The sequence below is a fragment of the Elephas maximus genome, chromosome 10 (genome assembly GCF_024166365.1).
Source record: "Elephas maximus indicus isolate mEleMax1 chromosome 10, mEleMax1 primary haplotype, whole genome shotgun sequence".
NCBI classification, from domain to species: Eukaryota; Metazoa; Chordata; class Mammalia; order Proboscidea; family Elephantidae; genus Elephas; species Elephas maximus.
In genome coordinates this window covers 7,132,789-7,148,326 of record NC_064828.1, presented here as the reverse complement: position 1 = coordinate 7,148,326, position 15,538 = coordinate 7,132,789, and the positions used below count along the sequence as shown (strand labels likewise).

At 43.6% G+C, this 15,538-nt stretch overlaps 1 protein-coding gene across 3 annotated transcripts in view; it reads right to left on the bottom strand.

The window, feature by feature from the left end:
* The window catches only part of FBN1 (fibrillin 1), a 298,816-nt gene that overhangs the window by 36,810 nt on the left and 246,468 nt on the right, over positions 1 to 15,538 (bottom strand). Inside the window, exons 47-53 of one of the 3 annotated variants that reach the window (XM_049898544.1) lie at positions 14,359 to 14,475; positions 13,167 to 13,295; positions 11,548 to 11,667; positions 7,326 to 7,451; positions 2,494 to 2,643; positions 1,501 to 1,566; positions 1,135 to 1,251 (exon numbers count right to left, since the gene is read on the bottom strand). The exons of the other annotated variants lie outside the window; for them this stretch is intronic. Of the exons in view, the coding sequence (XP_049754501.1) occupies positions 1,135 to 1,251; positions 1,501 to 1,566; positions 2,494 to 2,643; positions 7,326 to 7,451; positions 11,548 to 11,667; positions 13,167 to 13,295; positions 14,359 to 14,475 (825 nt within the window). The remainder of the gene's footprint in view (positions 1 to 1,134; positions 1,252 to 1,500; positions 1,567 to 2,493; positions 2,644 to 7,325; positions 7,452 to 11,547; positions 11,668 to 13,166; positions 13,296 to 14,358; positions 14,476 to 15,538) is intronic. 3 annotated transcript variants of the gene reach the window in all.

Genomic DNA, 15,538 nt, shown 5'->3' with positions numbered 1-15,538 from the left:
TTTCTCATGCACGTGGTAACACTAACTCAAAATCCAAAGACGAAGCACTGGCTTCATCTGCTTTTGTTCTACCATCAAATTGAATTTCATTGTCAAGAATATCACTCCTCCTTCAAGTTAATAAAGAGCATGATATCACTGATTTTTAGAGTTGCAGAGGCAATAATTAGAAATAATTTAGTTCACTGCAAAATGTTACTTCTAAGGCCTAGAAAGACAATGAACTTGCTTAAGCTCCCACAGACATACCCGTTGCCATCGAGTTGATTCCGACTCATAGTGACCCTATAGGACAGAGCAGAACTGCCCCATGGGGTTTCCAAGGAGCAGCTGGTAGATTTGAACACCCAACCTTTTGGTTAGCAGCTGAGCTCTTAACCACTGCACCACAAGGGCTCCCCCACAGGCATACCCATTCCTTCCAGTTGATTCTGACTCATAGTGACCCTATAGCTGGTGCTAAAATCCTCATGGCCTGGTTCCTTGTACAGAAAGAACACTTTGTAATCTACATGAATACCCTCAGTATTTATGCCATTATCAATACAGTTACACTGAATTGCTTTGGAGTGCTCAGATAAATAAACATCATACATGGATCCAACGCAGAGTTAGTATGGATTAGGAGGTCAAAGGTCAACCATAAGAGCTGTTATTTATTTTTCTCACATTTTAATAACAGGATTAAAATAAGGATAATTTATACTGGGTGCATAGCCCTTCATATTACTAAAAAAAAAAATAAATAAATGGGATCAAATCCAGAAAATTATTTTCTTTACCGACAGTAAGATAATTATGACCATAAATAACTTTAAAAAAATTTCACAAAGACTTTCATTAAAGTGTTTTCTTTTTCACTGCCTCTTCAAATGTGCCCAGTATTTGTCTCCCCTATTAGACTGTAAGGTCCACGCAAGTAGGACCATGTCCGCGTCACTCACTGCTGTGTCCCCAGAGCCTAGCATGCTGTCTGGTATATGGTAGGGGCTCAGCTAGTACTGTTGAATGAATGCTGCCTGAAGGAATGGACTTAAATCTGTCCTATCTTGGCACTTACACCTCTTAGTGAAATGCTATATAGCTTAGTTTCCAATCTGTAAATCCCAGTGGAAGAGACTGACTTTTACTTACCCACGCATTCATTCCCTTCTAGAATGTAACCAAAGGGACACTCGCAGCGATAGGAGCCGTCAGTGTTGATGCACTGCCCGTGCTTGCAGACATCTGGTTCTTTGCACTCATCCATGTCTTAAGCAAAGGAGGAAAGAATGGTGAATAACAGGGTACTTTAAAAAGAACACACAAAAGTAAATCATGATCATTTCAGTGCGATTCAACAGAATATCTAAACATACAACTGGTATCCAAATGAAAAGGCTAAAAAGGAGTACTTACTTCTCCAAGATAGGTGTGGAGAAATAACAACTGGAGAGAGGGTGAGGAAGAGGCTGGCTGAGAATATTAAGACATGCTAAGAATCAGGTACAGGTCACTCACCAACTGCTGAGTCATCGGGTCCCACAATGATCCCACTTCCGTAGGGACAGATCTGGCGAAAGGCCTCTGTGGGGGAGATGCACACTTGTTATAGATATACCAACGGCAATTAGCCACGGGCTCCTCCCGAGCATTGTGTGGCAGCCAAATTGCCACACTCTGCACATACTGAGAAAGGATGAGCAACAAAACCCCAGAAGCCAGAGAAAGCGAACAAATCTCCCAAAGCTGTTATGTCTACTTCTTAGAAGGCTCTGATTTATAACATAATGAAAAATAACTACCCAGCTCCTGAGATAAAATAATTTGTAGTGAACACTTTAATTAGACTTAAACTACCTTATCTTTAAACCCGTTGCCGTTGAGTCGACTCTGACTCATAGCGACGCTACAGGACAGAGTAGAACTGCCCCCGTAGAGTTTCCAAGGAGCACCTGGTGGATTTGAACTGCCAACCCTTTGGTTAGCAGCTGTAGCACTTAACCACTACACCACCAGGGTTTCCATCTTACCTTTAGGAATCCCCAAATCAAAAAACCCATTGCCATTGAGACCATTCCGACTCATAGCGACCGTATAAGACAGAGCAGAACTGCCCCATAGGGTTTCCAAGGCGCAGCTGGTGGATTCAAACCGCCAACATTTTGGTAAGCAGCCAAGCTTAACCACTGAGCCACCAGGGCTCCTTAGGAGTCCCCAGGTGGAATAAACGGTTAACTCACTCAGCTGCTAACTGAAAGGTTGGAGGTTTGTCTACCTGAAGGCACGTCAGAAGAAAGGCCAGGCAACTGAATTCTGAAAACTCAGCCATTATGAACCCTGCGTAGCACAGTTCTACTCTGACATACATGTGGTCACCATGAGTTGGAACTGACTTGACAGAACCGGTGTGGTGTGTTATCTGTGTGCTATCCTTAAGGCCCACAGCCTTACTTGTTTCATGGCCAGCCTGTACCCTGAGTGGCCCAGAGAGAAGCGCAGTGACAGACATACCGTCGGGCTCAGTGGGGCACAGCTCGCAGGGATCTCCCCATCCTTCTCCCTTCAACGCACAGCAGCATTCTTGTTTGGAGTGATTCCTGGATTTGGGTGATGAACACTTCCCTCCTTCAAACTTCACGTAACAGTAGCTCATTCGCAAGTCTGCAACACAAATTCATGATACTCCAGTTGTTTTCCTGCTACACTGTCATTGAACAATATTGAATAGGAAAACACCGCTGTGTGGAATGTATCCTCCTCTCACAGCCATCGTGATGCTCCCTAAGTGACCGACTGGTAACTGAGCCCATCATTAAAGTCATGGGTGACTTCTGGAGTGAGATCTGATGAACACGGCTATATGGCTTTAACATCGTTTCTCCTTTTCGTCAATTTTGCAAAATAACCTTATGTGAACGATAAAATCCAAAACCGTAACTTTTTAAAACTGGCATCCATCAGTGACTTCAGGATCGGAACATTCATAGACAGAATCGTGCGCACGACCCCTTTGCTGATGGCTCTGCCTATACGTGTTTTGGATAACATTTATGAGCACACAATTCTAGTACTTACTGTGATACCACATCACGTTGTTTATTTGCGCCTCCTAAGCCCTGGAAACAGAGGAAAACCCTGGATCCCAAGAGCAGAGCAAATAAAAAGGTGGCAACTTTGTGGGCTGGCAAAAAGAGGACACTCGTGTCAGCCACCGAGGCAGCTACTCATTGAGATCCTGGCTGCAAAAGGCATAAGTGGCTTTCTGCGGACTGCACATGTGCACGTGTACACAAACACGCACCAGCGCCACGGGCAATGTCGAACGTCCAGTGGAAGTTTGTTTAGCTCAACAGAGAAGAAGGCAGGGAGATGGGTGGCTGGGAGGGAGAACAGTCTTTCTTTCAAAGAATATGTCCCTTTAGTATTAACTGTTGCCTGGTGACTCCAAACATGGAAGATGGGTTCTTGTCCATAGAAAATTTTCTAACATTGCTTGACGTAACTTTGGAAACTGGCTTTTCCACTTCTTATAGACCAATGGGTGACTCTAAAAGGCAAGTTCGCCCAAAGGCCTGGAGTAAAGGTTTCTCCTCAGGCTGACTTCCAAAGCCTTGCAAAACTTGCCTCTCCTTACACGGGGGCTAACATCTGCAGGTTTTAAGGAAATGCTTTCATATCTATTTTGTGTAATTCCTTTCTTTATGTTTAACCAGGTCTGCCTTTTATTCTCTCCTGTCACCATTTTTTAATCACTGTTAGCATAATGTCATAGCCTCCCATGCATTTCTGTTTAGACAATTTTGCCAGCTTTTATTTTCAGAGCTGACGTGACAAAGGAGAAAATGTAAAGAAAATTGAGTTGCTAAAAGTTACAGAGGAGAAAGATTCACGAATTAAAGTAAAAGTATCTCTCTCTCTCAGTCAATAATATTCATCAAGTCCTGGTAAGTCAAGTTCAGCTGGGCTCCCCAGGGAACTTGTTCAGTCCTTTGTGGCCTCCAACTCTTCCAGATTAAGTATTTCTCTAGTTTCTACTCCGCACCTCTTAGAGCCAGACCCTATTGCGCATCCTTGAATGAACTACCCTTCTGAAGGTCAAGGGCAATAAAAGTCAATCCTTGTCCTGCAGCATGCTGCCTGCCACCCAAACTTTTGCTTTGCTCAAGTCTCTCCTTCACACTTCTAAATACTGGGTGACAAAATAACCAGTTGAAAAGTGAGAAGTTAAACAATTAGAAGAACAATGACAAACCAAAAAAAAAAACCAAACCCAGTGCCATCGAGTCAATTCCGACTCATAGCAACCCTATAGGACAGAGTAGAACTGCCCCATAGAGTTTCCAAGGAGCGCCTGGTGGATTTGAACTGCTGACCCTTATGGTTAGCAGCCGTAGCACTTAACCACTATGCCACCAGAGTTTCCGAACAATGACAAGAGTCCAAAAAAAAGGACTTGGAAACTAACAAAGCTTTGTCACGTCTTCAGTAAGACTGGTTGGTAGGTATTGTGATGGTTGTTTAAAGTGAGAACAGTGTCAAGTAAGTTTGCAAACTTAGTTTCTTAGAGAACGTGGTGTAGTTTCCTTTATTCAAGTTCATTGTCACATACAATGCTTTCTATCTGTCCTGTTTATAGTCTATAGCTACAACTATCTTAAGATATAATTCAGTGACTACTTACAAAAATGTCTCAGCAGATATATGAAAACTTCATTCTCTCCTTTGTCTTCCCATTTGTAATGTTTCTTTTAAAGCTAGATACACGCATTCTCTAATTCTGCTCTGTTACCATTGCCATCCTTTTTCCTTTTATTGCTGACTCTGCTCCCAGCCCTGCCCTCTTCCTCATCCCACTGCTTTGGCTGAAAAAAAAATCTAGGCATTGTATAGAGGCTTGAACACGTGAAGTTTAGAGTGAGTCCAAGTGGCAAACTTCTGTCGTGGAACTGCACAAGCAGGAATGGCTCATTCACACCTGGGGCCTTCACGTGCCAGGTTCTATCCTCATAGTCCCTTTGCATTTGTTCCTTCAAAAATGTGGGATTTTCTCATTTGGGGGCCTGACTCCTAATTTGTTACCTTACCAGGAAACCTCAGCTCTTCATTCCCTGGCTCTAGCAAAACCTGTGCCCTGTGGGTGATTTCCCTGGTGGTGCAGTGGTTAAGAGCTCGGTTGCTAACCAAAAGGTCAGCACTTCGGATCCACCAGCGCTCCCTGGAAACCCTATAGGGCAGTACTACTCTGTCCTGTAGTATTGCTATGAGTCAGAATCGACCTGATGGCAACGGGTTTTTTTTTTTTTTTGGTTTTGTGGTGCTTCTCTAGATCAAACCAAAAACCATTGCCATTGAGTCCATTCCAACTCAGTGACAACAGAGGACAGAGTAGAACTGTCCCACAGGGTTTCCAAGGCTGTTACATTTATGGGAGCAGACTGCCACATATTTCTTCCAAGAAGCAGCTGGGGGGTTTGAAACACTGGCCTTTTGGTTCGCAGCTGAGAGCTTAACCACTGTGTTGCCAGGACTCCTTGCTTCTCTAGAATTGGTTTATTAATCAAAGGTGCCTTCCATTGGGAAAGAGAGCTGTACACACTTTAACTAGCATTTGCTAGGGTGCCTGTTTACCAGTCCGGCTGCAAAGAGCTCTTAATGACCTCTGAATTTCATCAGAGCTACAACAGTCACTTTCCCTGTTTGCATTCCTCAGTTCTGGCTCTGCCTCCTGGAGCGTGTGGCCAGGCTGCGCACAGCTGGGCCGATTCTCCCTGCAGCGTGAGCTCGCTCTGTGACAGGCCAGTGCAAATTGAATTAATAGCCTCCTTTCCTCTGGCCTGCCACATCGGCAGATTCACACCTGGTTTCTCACTGCTTTCTCTCCAAACTCAGGCCAGCCAAAGGCGCTCAAAAACAAGGAGTGAGAATGTATCTGGCTGGTCTGTACTACACAGATAGGGTATCTGTCTGAATCATGCACCTCGCCATCTACAACCTGAAATCCACGTGGGCCTCTGATAGCTAGCTATTTCAAGATTAAAACTGATCAGACAATTCTGAAGTCTCTCCTTCACACTTCCAAATACTGGGTAACAAAATGACCAGTTGAAAAAACAAAAAGGTAGCCAGGCAATTAGAATAACAATGCCAAGAGTCTATAAACGACCTGGAAACTAAGGAAGCTTTGTCACACGTTCAGTAAGATTAGTTGGGTAGATTTAAAATCATTATTGTTTAAAATGAGGACAACAAGCTCCAAAAGATTAAATGGTTTGCCCCAGGCTGAAAATGGCAGGGCTGAGACCCCAAACCCAATTTTTGGACTCTTAAATTCAGAGCTTTTACCTTGATATCCATTGCCTTGTATTTGGTAATATGGAGGAAGACAAGCAAATAAACAAACATGCAAACAACAGAAAAAAGGGGGGGCGGAAATGTGTGTGTGTTTGTTTTTTTATCCCCCTTGAATTCATTGAAACCGGTTTGTAGAAGTAAATAAACCCATACAAACCTGTTGCCATTCAGTTGATTCCGACTCAGAGACCCTACAGGACAGAGTAGAACTGCCCTATAGGGTTCCCAAGGAGCGGCTGGTGGATTTGAACTGCTGACCTCTTGGTCAGCAGCCGAGCTCTCATCTGCTGCGCCACCAGGGTATAAGTAAACAGATGTACACAACTGCACTGTTTAGAAAAGCCCAGTTAGTTTTGGAACTTAATCATATACTGTGTTACGCTTAAGTTCAGGCTCCCTGTTGATTTTTTTTTTTTAATTTGAAAGTCAACCTGGCAGGCCCTTGAAAATTCTTGCTGAAACAATTCACAAGTATTATCCCTGAAAACAATAGGGCCCAGCAAGAATCCTGGTGTTTGTTTGTTTGTTTTCTTAGAGAACTTGTAAGTGATGGGCACTATATTCTAAAAAAAAATATTCTGGGAGCATATAAATTAATCTTCATTTTCCTGTCTGGAAGTTTTGGCCCGTATTTATACAGGTAACCTCTTCTGAGGCAGAGAACCTGTGGCTGAATTTCGCCGGGCTGCGCCATATTCAGGGGCTGATGGGTGATCCCCATTAACTGGCCTACCGGCACCTGTGTTCTCAGAGTGGGAGAGAAGTTCAAGTGCAGAGAAAGTTGTTCTATAACAACCATAACTTGATGGATGAGTCTTTAACCTAAAAGTAAAAATAAACCTTCTGACATACGGTAATCATTAGATCTCTGGGTGAATGAAAACTCTTCATCTTCCCTTTCACAAAGAATCAGAGCTTAGCCATGTTTTCAAATAAAACCAGAACAAATAAACACAGAGTAATGACAGTCTAGAGCCTGCAAAGGCACTCACCTTGGCATCTCCTCCCAGTGGAGGACAAGGAGAACCCTTCTGGGCAGAGACATTTGAAGCTGCCTTCAGTGTTGCTGCATGTACCCAAGGCACAGATTTCTGGCTCTTCAACACACTCATCAATATCTAAAAGCAGGAACATGAGTCAAGCAAAGTCAGAACACAGTGGAGACACCATCAGGTACCACATGCAGAACACGCAAGTGCAGAGTACAGCGGAGCTTCCTAATGCTGCCACTAACAAGGACACTGAAATATTCTCCCCTACCCTAACGCCGTGAGCTGGGCTAGCGGGTCGTGATGCCTTTATATTCTCCCCTACCCTAACGCCGTGAGCTGGGCTAGCGGGTCGTGATGCCTTTATATTCTCCCCTACCCTAACGCCGAGAGCTGGGCTAGCGGGTCGTGATGCCTTTATATTCTCCCCTACCCTAACGCCGAGAGCTGGGCTAGCGGGTCGTGATGCCTTTATATTCTCCCCTACCCTAACGCCGAGAGCTGGGCTAGCGGGTCGTGATGCCTTTACATTCTCCCCTACCCTAACGCCGAGAGCTGGGCTAGCGGGTCGTGATGCCTTTACATTCTCCCCTATCCTAACGCCGTGAGCTGGGCTAGCGGGTCGTGATGCCTTTACATTCTCCCCTATCCTAACGCCGTGAGCTGGGCTAGCGGGTCGTGATGCCTTTACATTCTCTCCTATCCTAACGCCGTGAGCTGGGCTAGCGGGTCGTGATGCCTTTACATTCTCCCCTACCCTAACGCCGAGAGCTGGGCTAGCGGGTCGTGATGCCTTTACATTCTCCCCTACCCTAACGCCGAGAGCTGGGCTAGCGGGTCGTGATGCCTTTATATTCTCCCCTACCCTAACGCCGTGAGCTGGGCTAGCGGGTCGTGATGCCTTTATATTCTCCCCTACCCTAACGCCGAGAGCTGGGCTAGCGGGTCGTGATGCCTTTACATTCTCCCCTATCCTAACGCCGAGAGCTGGGCTAGCGGGTCGTGATGCCTTTACATTCTCCCCTATCCTAACGCCGTGAGCTGGGCTAGCGGGTCGTGATGCCTTTACATTCTCCCCTATCCTAACGCCGTGAGCTGGGCTAGCGGGTCGTGATGCCTTTACATTCTCTCCTATCCTAACGCCGTGAGCTGGGCTAGCGGGTCGTGATGCCTTTACATTCTCCCCTACCCTAACGCCGAGAGCTGGGCTAGCGGGTCGTGATGCCTTTATATTCTCCCCTACCCTAACGCCGTGAGCTGGGCTAGCGGGTCGTGATGCCTTTACATTCTCCCCTACCCTAACGCCGTGAGCTGGGCTAGCGGGTCGTGATGCCTTTACATTCTCCCCTACCCTAACGCCGTGAGCTGGGCTAGCGGGTCGTGATGCCTTTATATTCTCCCCTACCCTAACGCCGTGAGCTGGGCTAGCGGGTCGTGATGCCTTTATATTCTCCCCTACCCTAACGCCGAGAGCTGGGCTAGCGGGTCGTGATGCCTTTACATTCTCCCCTATCCTAACGCCGAGAGCTGGGCTAGCGGGTCGTGATGCCTTTACATTCTCCCCTACCCTAACGCCGAGAGCTGGGCTAGCGGGTCGTGATGCCTTTACATTCTCCCCTATCCTAACGCCGAGAGCTGGGCTAGCGGGTCGTGATGCCTTTACATTCTCCCCTATCCTAACGCCGTGAGCTGGGCTAGCGGGTCGTGATGCCTTTACATTCTCTCCTATCCTAACGCCGAGAGCTGGGCTAGCGGGTCATGATGCCTTTATATTCTCCCCTATCCTAAAGCTGTGAGCTGGGCTAGCGGGTCGTGATGCCTTTATATTCTCCCCTATCCTAACGCTGTGAGCTGGGCTAGCGGGTCGTGATGCCTTTATATTCTCCCCTATCCTAATGCCGTGAGCTGGGCTAGCCGGCTGTGATGCCTTTATAGTCTCCCCTATCATAACGCTGTGAGCTGGGCTAGCAGGTTGTGATGCCTTTTAAAATATTAGTTTTGACAATTCTTGAGGTAGCAATGGAAGCTTCATGTGCTTTTTAACGGGTCCTATGAGAAACCTCTCTTACCCAGATTGAGTTGCTTGGTTAATCAGAAAAGTAAGAGTAATTTGTACAACACTAAGCTAGGAAGAAGCAAGAACTCCTGAGTCCCACTTCATCATCATTTTAGGGTAGGTGGAAGCCCTGAGATTTTAACTGGGCTGACAGGGAGTCACGCATTGAGATTTCTGGGCCTCGGATCCAAATTTATTTCCCTCCACCCTCTCCCGTGCTTTTCTCAGTATTCCATGCTCTATCCCTGAAATGACAAATTTTACAATGATACGAAAATAAGTATACCACAATGAAGTACAAATTAAAGGTATTGGAGATGAGACTCCTAACTCATCTGCGGGATGATTTCTCTTAAGACACAAAATATCTTCCTTGTACTGCTTGTATTTTTCTCTTTCATCATACAGATAAAAAAAACAATGCATTTAGAATTGTAGCATATTTCCTTCAGTATATGAATACTTCTTTTTTTACTTGAAAGGGCTGCTAGTCCAGCTCACAGCATTAGGACAACGTCTAGCTTATGCCTGTTGGCCTGGCTGAATTATTAATCATACCCTTTTTGCTTTAAAAAATTGTCTTGGTTTGGTCAATAAACTACATGGTCACTCTACTTTCGGAAAAGTATGATCACTCTATTCTAACAAACTCACCCACCTTTTTCCCTGACTTTCAGGAGGAATTTGTAATGAAGAAACTGGTAAGTCTTGGCTTTAAGCCATGCTATTTTTATGGAAATATATATATATTTTTAATGCAACACAAAATATCTCGTTTCTTGGGGCTCTTTATTTTCACAACTTGTGCAGAGTCCTACACACACCAAAATGTCTTCATATTACACACCTTTGCTCCCAGAGGTCCAACTAAGGGGAAGTTAAGAAATTAACTCATCATCTTGACTTAACGTCATAATACCACACTTAGATAGCCTAAAATGTGTTATGCAAAGTGGCTATCTCCCTTAAAACGCACACTCAACCTCTTCATCACCATTACTAGGTTGCATTTAGAACAGGGCTATGTTACCTGTGGTTTACTCATGGATATTAGCTGCCGCTAACCAAGTTACTCTATCCCCACACCCCCTCTGCCCCCATATCTAACCTTTTAAGAGAAAAGCTAACTTCTGTAAAAATGCTTAATTTTTTCTTTTTTTTCTTTTTGGCAGGGAGTGTTGTTGTTTTGCTTCCATAAAGATTTACAGCCTTGGAAACCCTATGGGGCAGTTCTACTCTGTCCTGTAGGGTTGCTATGAGTCCGCAGCGACTTGACAGCAGTGGGTTTTGATCTTATGGTAGGAATTAGCCTATAGGTGACAACTCATTAAGAGTGGGGACAAAGATTACAGAATGGTCACATTTATTAGCTATCTGGGAAGTTGTTTCTATTTCTTAAACATCTCCATTTGGTTCATTTTAGGAGAACTGGGAATTCATTATAAATAAGGCCAATCCTTAATAAAATTAAAATAACACTTTTAATAATTTGCATTTAGTCCTGATTTTGATAAATTATTTCCATTTAGAACATTACTACTTGAATATAATTTAAATTAGATATATAGTAACATTTTTCACTGGCAATATTAAAAGCTGGGGAAAGTCTCACTCTTTATGGATTAGATGCAGACCTGTTTAAAGTCCACATATTTGTTTTGGCAATTAATGTCACTCATTTAATGCAAGAAACGCAGTTCTATAAAATTTGCTGAGCATCTATTTGGTCGTAATACATGTCCACCACTGTACAGGCAAAAACAACATAGGCAAACTACACAGCCACATTCACGGAACCTTGAGTACGGTCATTTAAAGATTTGTAACTGGAATCGGGAAGCTATTTTTAGCTGCCACCCGCTGGCACTTGAAAACATGTAACTCAGGAATTCTGAAAGTAGGAGACAGCACTTTTACGAGTTACATAATAGTATACTGGACGAGAGTCAGAGTCACATGGCCACCTGTAGGCAAGACAGCTTCAGCAGAGATCAGCACAAGAATGAGATATTCCTGCCTCTCCATCTCAGGATGAGGTCATGAAGTCACACCCTCTGCCTCTGGATCTGTCTCTGACAGAGTATCCCAAAATGAAGGCACTGTCACAGAAAGCTGCTCTTGGGGTGCAGCGGCTGGCTCTGCTTTTCCAAACACTGAGGGCCCTCCTACCTTCACACTTGTCATGCTGCAGACTGTACCCAGGTGGACAAATGCACCTAAAGGACCCATCCAGGTTCTGGCAGGTGCCTGGTGCACACTTCCTGGGTTCTAAGAGACACTCATTGATATCTGCAAAGAAAAGAGGAAAAGAACAAAGTAGTTCACATGGGCATGATGTCCATCATGCAATTAAAATCCAAAGAAACAAATCAAACCACAGAAACATATAAAACTCAATGAAGTCTGCAAAATTCCACCAAGGAGAAAAAGACTCAAAAGAATAAGCCTTATTGGCTTTTGGAAAAGTACAATCTAACAACTACATTTTATCTTACCTACCACAAATTTTTTTTTTTTTTTTTTACCACAAAGTAAATATTTCCAGAAAAGTGTGGGAGCTGAAAAGTCAACGCGTATCAAGAATTCTAACGTCACCTGAAAGATTTTATCAGCGCTAAATTACTTCAAAGGTTATTCTGAAGAAAAAATTATGAAAGGGAATGACAATTGTTTATAAAAATCAACTGTTCTCTGTCTGTGAGTACAATAAGTTATTTTTAAAAGGTAAGGGGAAAAACTGATACTTTTGGCATATATAACCATAATCCGTTGCCGTCGAGTCAATTTCCAACTCACAGCGACCCCACTGGACAGAGTAAAACTGCCCCACAGGGTTTCCAAGGAGTGCCTGGTGGATTTGAACTGCTGACCTTTTGGTTAGCAGCTGAACTCTTAACCACCACGCCACCAGGGTCTCCATGGCATATTTATATATACATTTTTATATATTATATATATATTTATCATATATATATAAAATATAAATATATGGAAACCCTGGTGGCGTGGTGGTTAAGCACTATGACTGTTAATCAAAAGGTCTGCCATTTGAATTCACCAGGCGCTCCTTGGAAACTCTATAGGGCAGTTCTACCCTGTCCTTATAGGGTCGCTATGAGTTGCAATCAACTCGACGGCAGTGGGTGTATGTGTATATATATATATGTGCCCTGGTGGTGCAGTGGTTAAAAGCTCAGCTGTGAACCAAAAGGTCAGCAGTTTGAATCTACCAGCCGCTCCTTGGAAACCCTATGGGGCGGTTCTACTCTGTCCTGTAGGGTGGCTATCAGTCAGAGTTGACTTGACGACAACAGGTTTGGTTTTTTATTGGTATATATACATATGTATATACACAAACAAAAAACCCACTGCCGTCGAGTCAATTCTGACTCATAGCGACCCTACAGGACAGCGCAGAGCTGTCCCATAGAGTTTCCGAGGAGTGCCTGGCGGATTTGAATTGCCCACCTTTTGGTTAGCAGCTGTAGCACTTAACCACGAGGCCACCAGGTTTTCTACATATATAGCAGTCCTACTTTGTCCTACAGGGTCGCTATGAGTCAGAATCGACTCGACGGCACTGGGTTTGTTTGTTTTTTTTTTTTTTAAATATATATATATAAAATTAAAAAAAATAAAAACAGAGTCTTTACAGGTGAGATTATTGTAATTCTACTCTGATTTTTTTTCCCTCCTAGCTTTCCAGTGGAAGGACAGGATAGAGACTGCCTGGCTCCTTGAGTGATCTCTGGAGTTTTGTCTGGAGGGTCTTCGCTAGGTGCACTCACCCACACAGGTTCTTCCATCAGGGGCCACCTCGTAGCCTTCGTTGCACTGACACCGGAAGCTCCCCACCACGTTGATGCACTGGCCATTCCTGCAAAGGTTCCCATTTCCAGTTGCGCATTCATCAACATCTGCCAAAAAAAATATTCTCTGATATATTCCAAAGAAAATGTCATAATCCCAGCAAAGACCAAAAGCTTTAAAGGGAAAAATACTTATTCTGAATTTTCGCGGCCTTTGCTGGCTCAGTAGTAAACACGAGAAATTTCAATAAGATGTAGTTCCTAACAACAGACCTGGCTTTTTAAAATAATATTTTATTGTGTTTTTGGTGAAAGTTTACACAGCAAGTTAGGTTTCCATTTGAAAATTTCCACAGGAATTGTTCAGTGACAATAGTTACATTTTTCACAATGTGTCAACATTCTCTTTAATTGTGTTCTGGCTGCTCCATTTGCAGTGTTCTGGTTTCCCTGCCCCTTATCTTCTCAGCTTTAGGGTAAGTGTTGACCGTTTGCTCTCATACAGATGGTTTACAGACCTGGCTACAGGCGCTGATCAAAATCAAGATTACATAATTTTACTAATTTGAGAATGACAATTTATATTAGAATTTTATATGAGTTGCGCCTTGATCGTGCCTTAAATTTTATTTTTAAAGACTAAAAGGGAACTACTAGAAGACAATCAGTGGAGGGTACTGTTAAGTATTCTTGCAGTTAGAAGTATATCAAACTAGCCTCTGGCATAATACAAGATTTGGTTCGTTACCCCAAGTATGAATAATAGCATTTTTAATAGGAGGAATCTTATAGAGTCAATAATTTATATGTTTTAACAAAAGGTGATAGTGGAATATCAGCACAAGAAGGTCCACATTATTTCTGAATTATTCAATTTAATTTCTATACAAAGAATCTCTTCTGCATGTTTTAAAATTTTTCAATTTATTTTGAAATTTACTTATAGCGAAGTAGACATAAAAATTATAGCTGTTAATGAGGATTTCAATCAAAGGACTGGATGTAGTTCCTACACTTGACATTTAATTGGCACACTAGAACTGATGAGTCCTTTAACCAAGTTCTGCACACGTGATGGCATGCAGTAAAGAAAGACAGCTGGCACGCTAGACGATGCCGTCACAAAGGACAGGGACAAAGCGACTTCTCCACAGCCGCACACAGCACGCACCTATGCAGTCATTGTTGTGAGACAGGATGAAACCGTGATCGCAGCGGCAGTTGAAGGAACCGATTGTGTTTCGGCAAGTTCCATTCCCACAGGCATCTTTTTCACACTCATTTATGTCTAGTAGGAAGAAAGGTCATAGAGAAACACAATTATTAAAGGAAGAAAAATGGTTACATGTTTACCAAGGGCTAAAAGGAATCTGAGGGTTCCCAAAGTCTCCCAAACATAGACTAATAATTTCCCGATGCAGCCCTGTCAGTGGTAGCTCCCTGCAAGACGCCAGCAACAGGCAAGTCTAAACCTTGGGAATAAATCCTTTCCTTGACTGGCATGTGCTAGGAGGCAAGCTAAGGACATGAGAACTGGACAAGAATTATTCTATTCTATTTGCTTGTAGAATTCTCCACCCTTGCCACTTTTTCTCAAATATTTTCACTTGAAAATGGAAAAAATTCTACGCACATCTGGGTTCTTGGTCTGCTGCCACCTTTGGCAAATTTCAGCCTTTAAGATTCTCACTCCAATGTACCAGAAAGGCAGTGACTGGCCCGACATTACTTTGCGGTCAGCAACAAAACAGCCCCGCTGTCTAACTCACCTAGCATTTTAGACATCTTTTCCTTTTTCCCAATCCACTCCTCAAAACACATGACCGTGCCAGTCAGTGGTCACTTTTCTCACTTTTCTGAGCTATTCCACGTGATGGCACTTAATTTGGGTCTTCTCTTGCCTGCTTGCATGGTTGTGTGTCTTTTCTCTCTGACAGTTTTGTAAAGCTGTTTGGCATCGTGTATGCCTTTGCATCTCCCCACAGTAACTAACGTGCGTCTTATAAAGGGCAGGTGTACATTATGCTAAGGAGGAAATGAACGGAAGCTAACCCTGCTGGTTCCTGAGAGCAAGGTAGAGGGAGGAAGGAGTGGAAGGTAACATCTAAGGCAGCAAGGCTTGGTGTTTACAGTTGGTACCTCCTTTCCTTTCAAATTGTGGACATGAAGGATTTTTTTGGGGGGGGGGTTTACCTCCTTTCCTTTCAAATTGTGGATGTGAAGATAGACTATCTGTGATGCTCCGTCAAGAACCTGTGGTTGACCCCAGAGTGACTCCAATGTGTGTGTGTGGTTGAAAAGTCAGCCTGCCAACATTCAAGAACTTCTGCCTTGGTTCATTTTTAGGCACG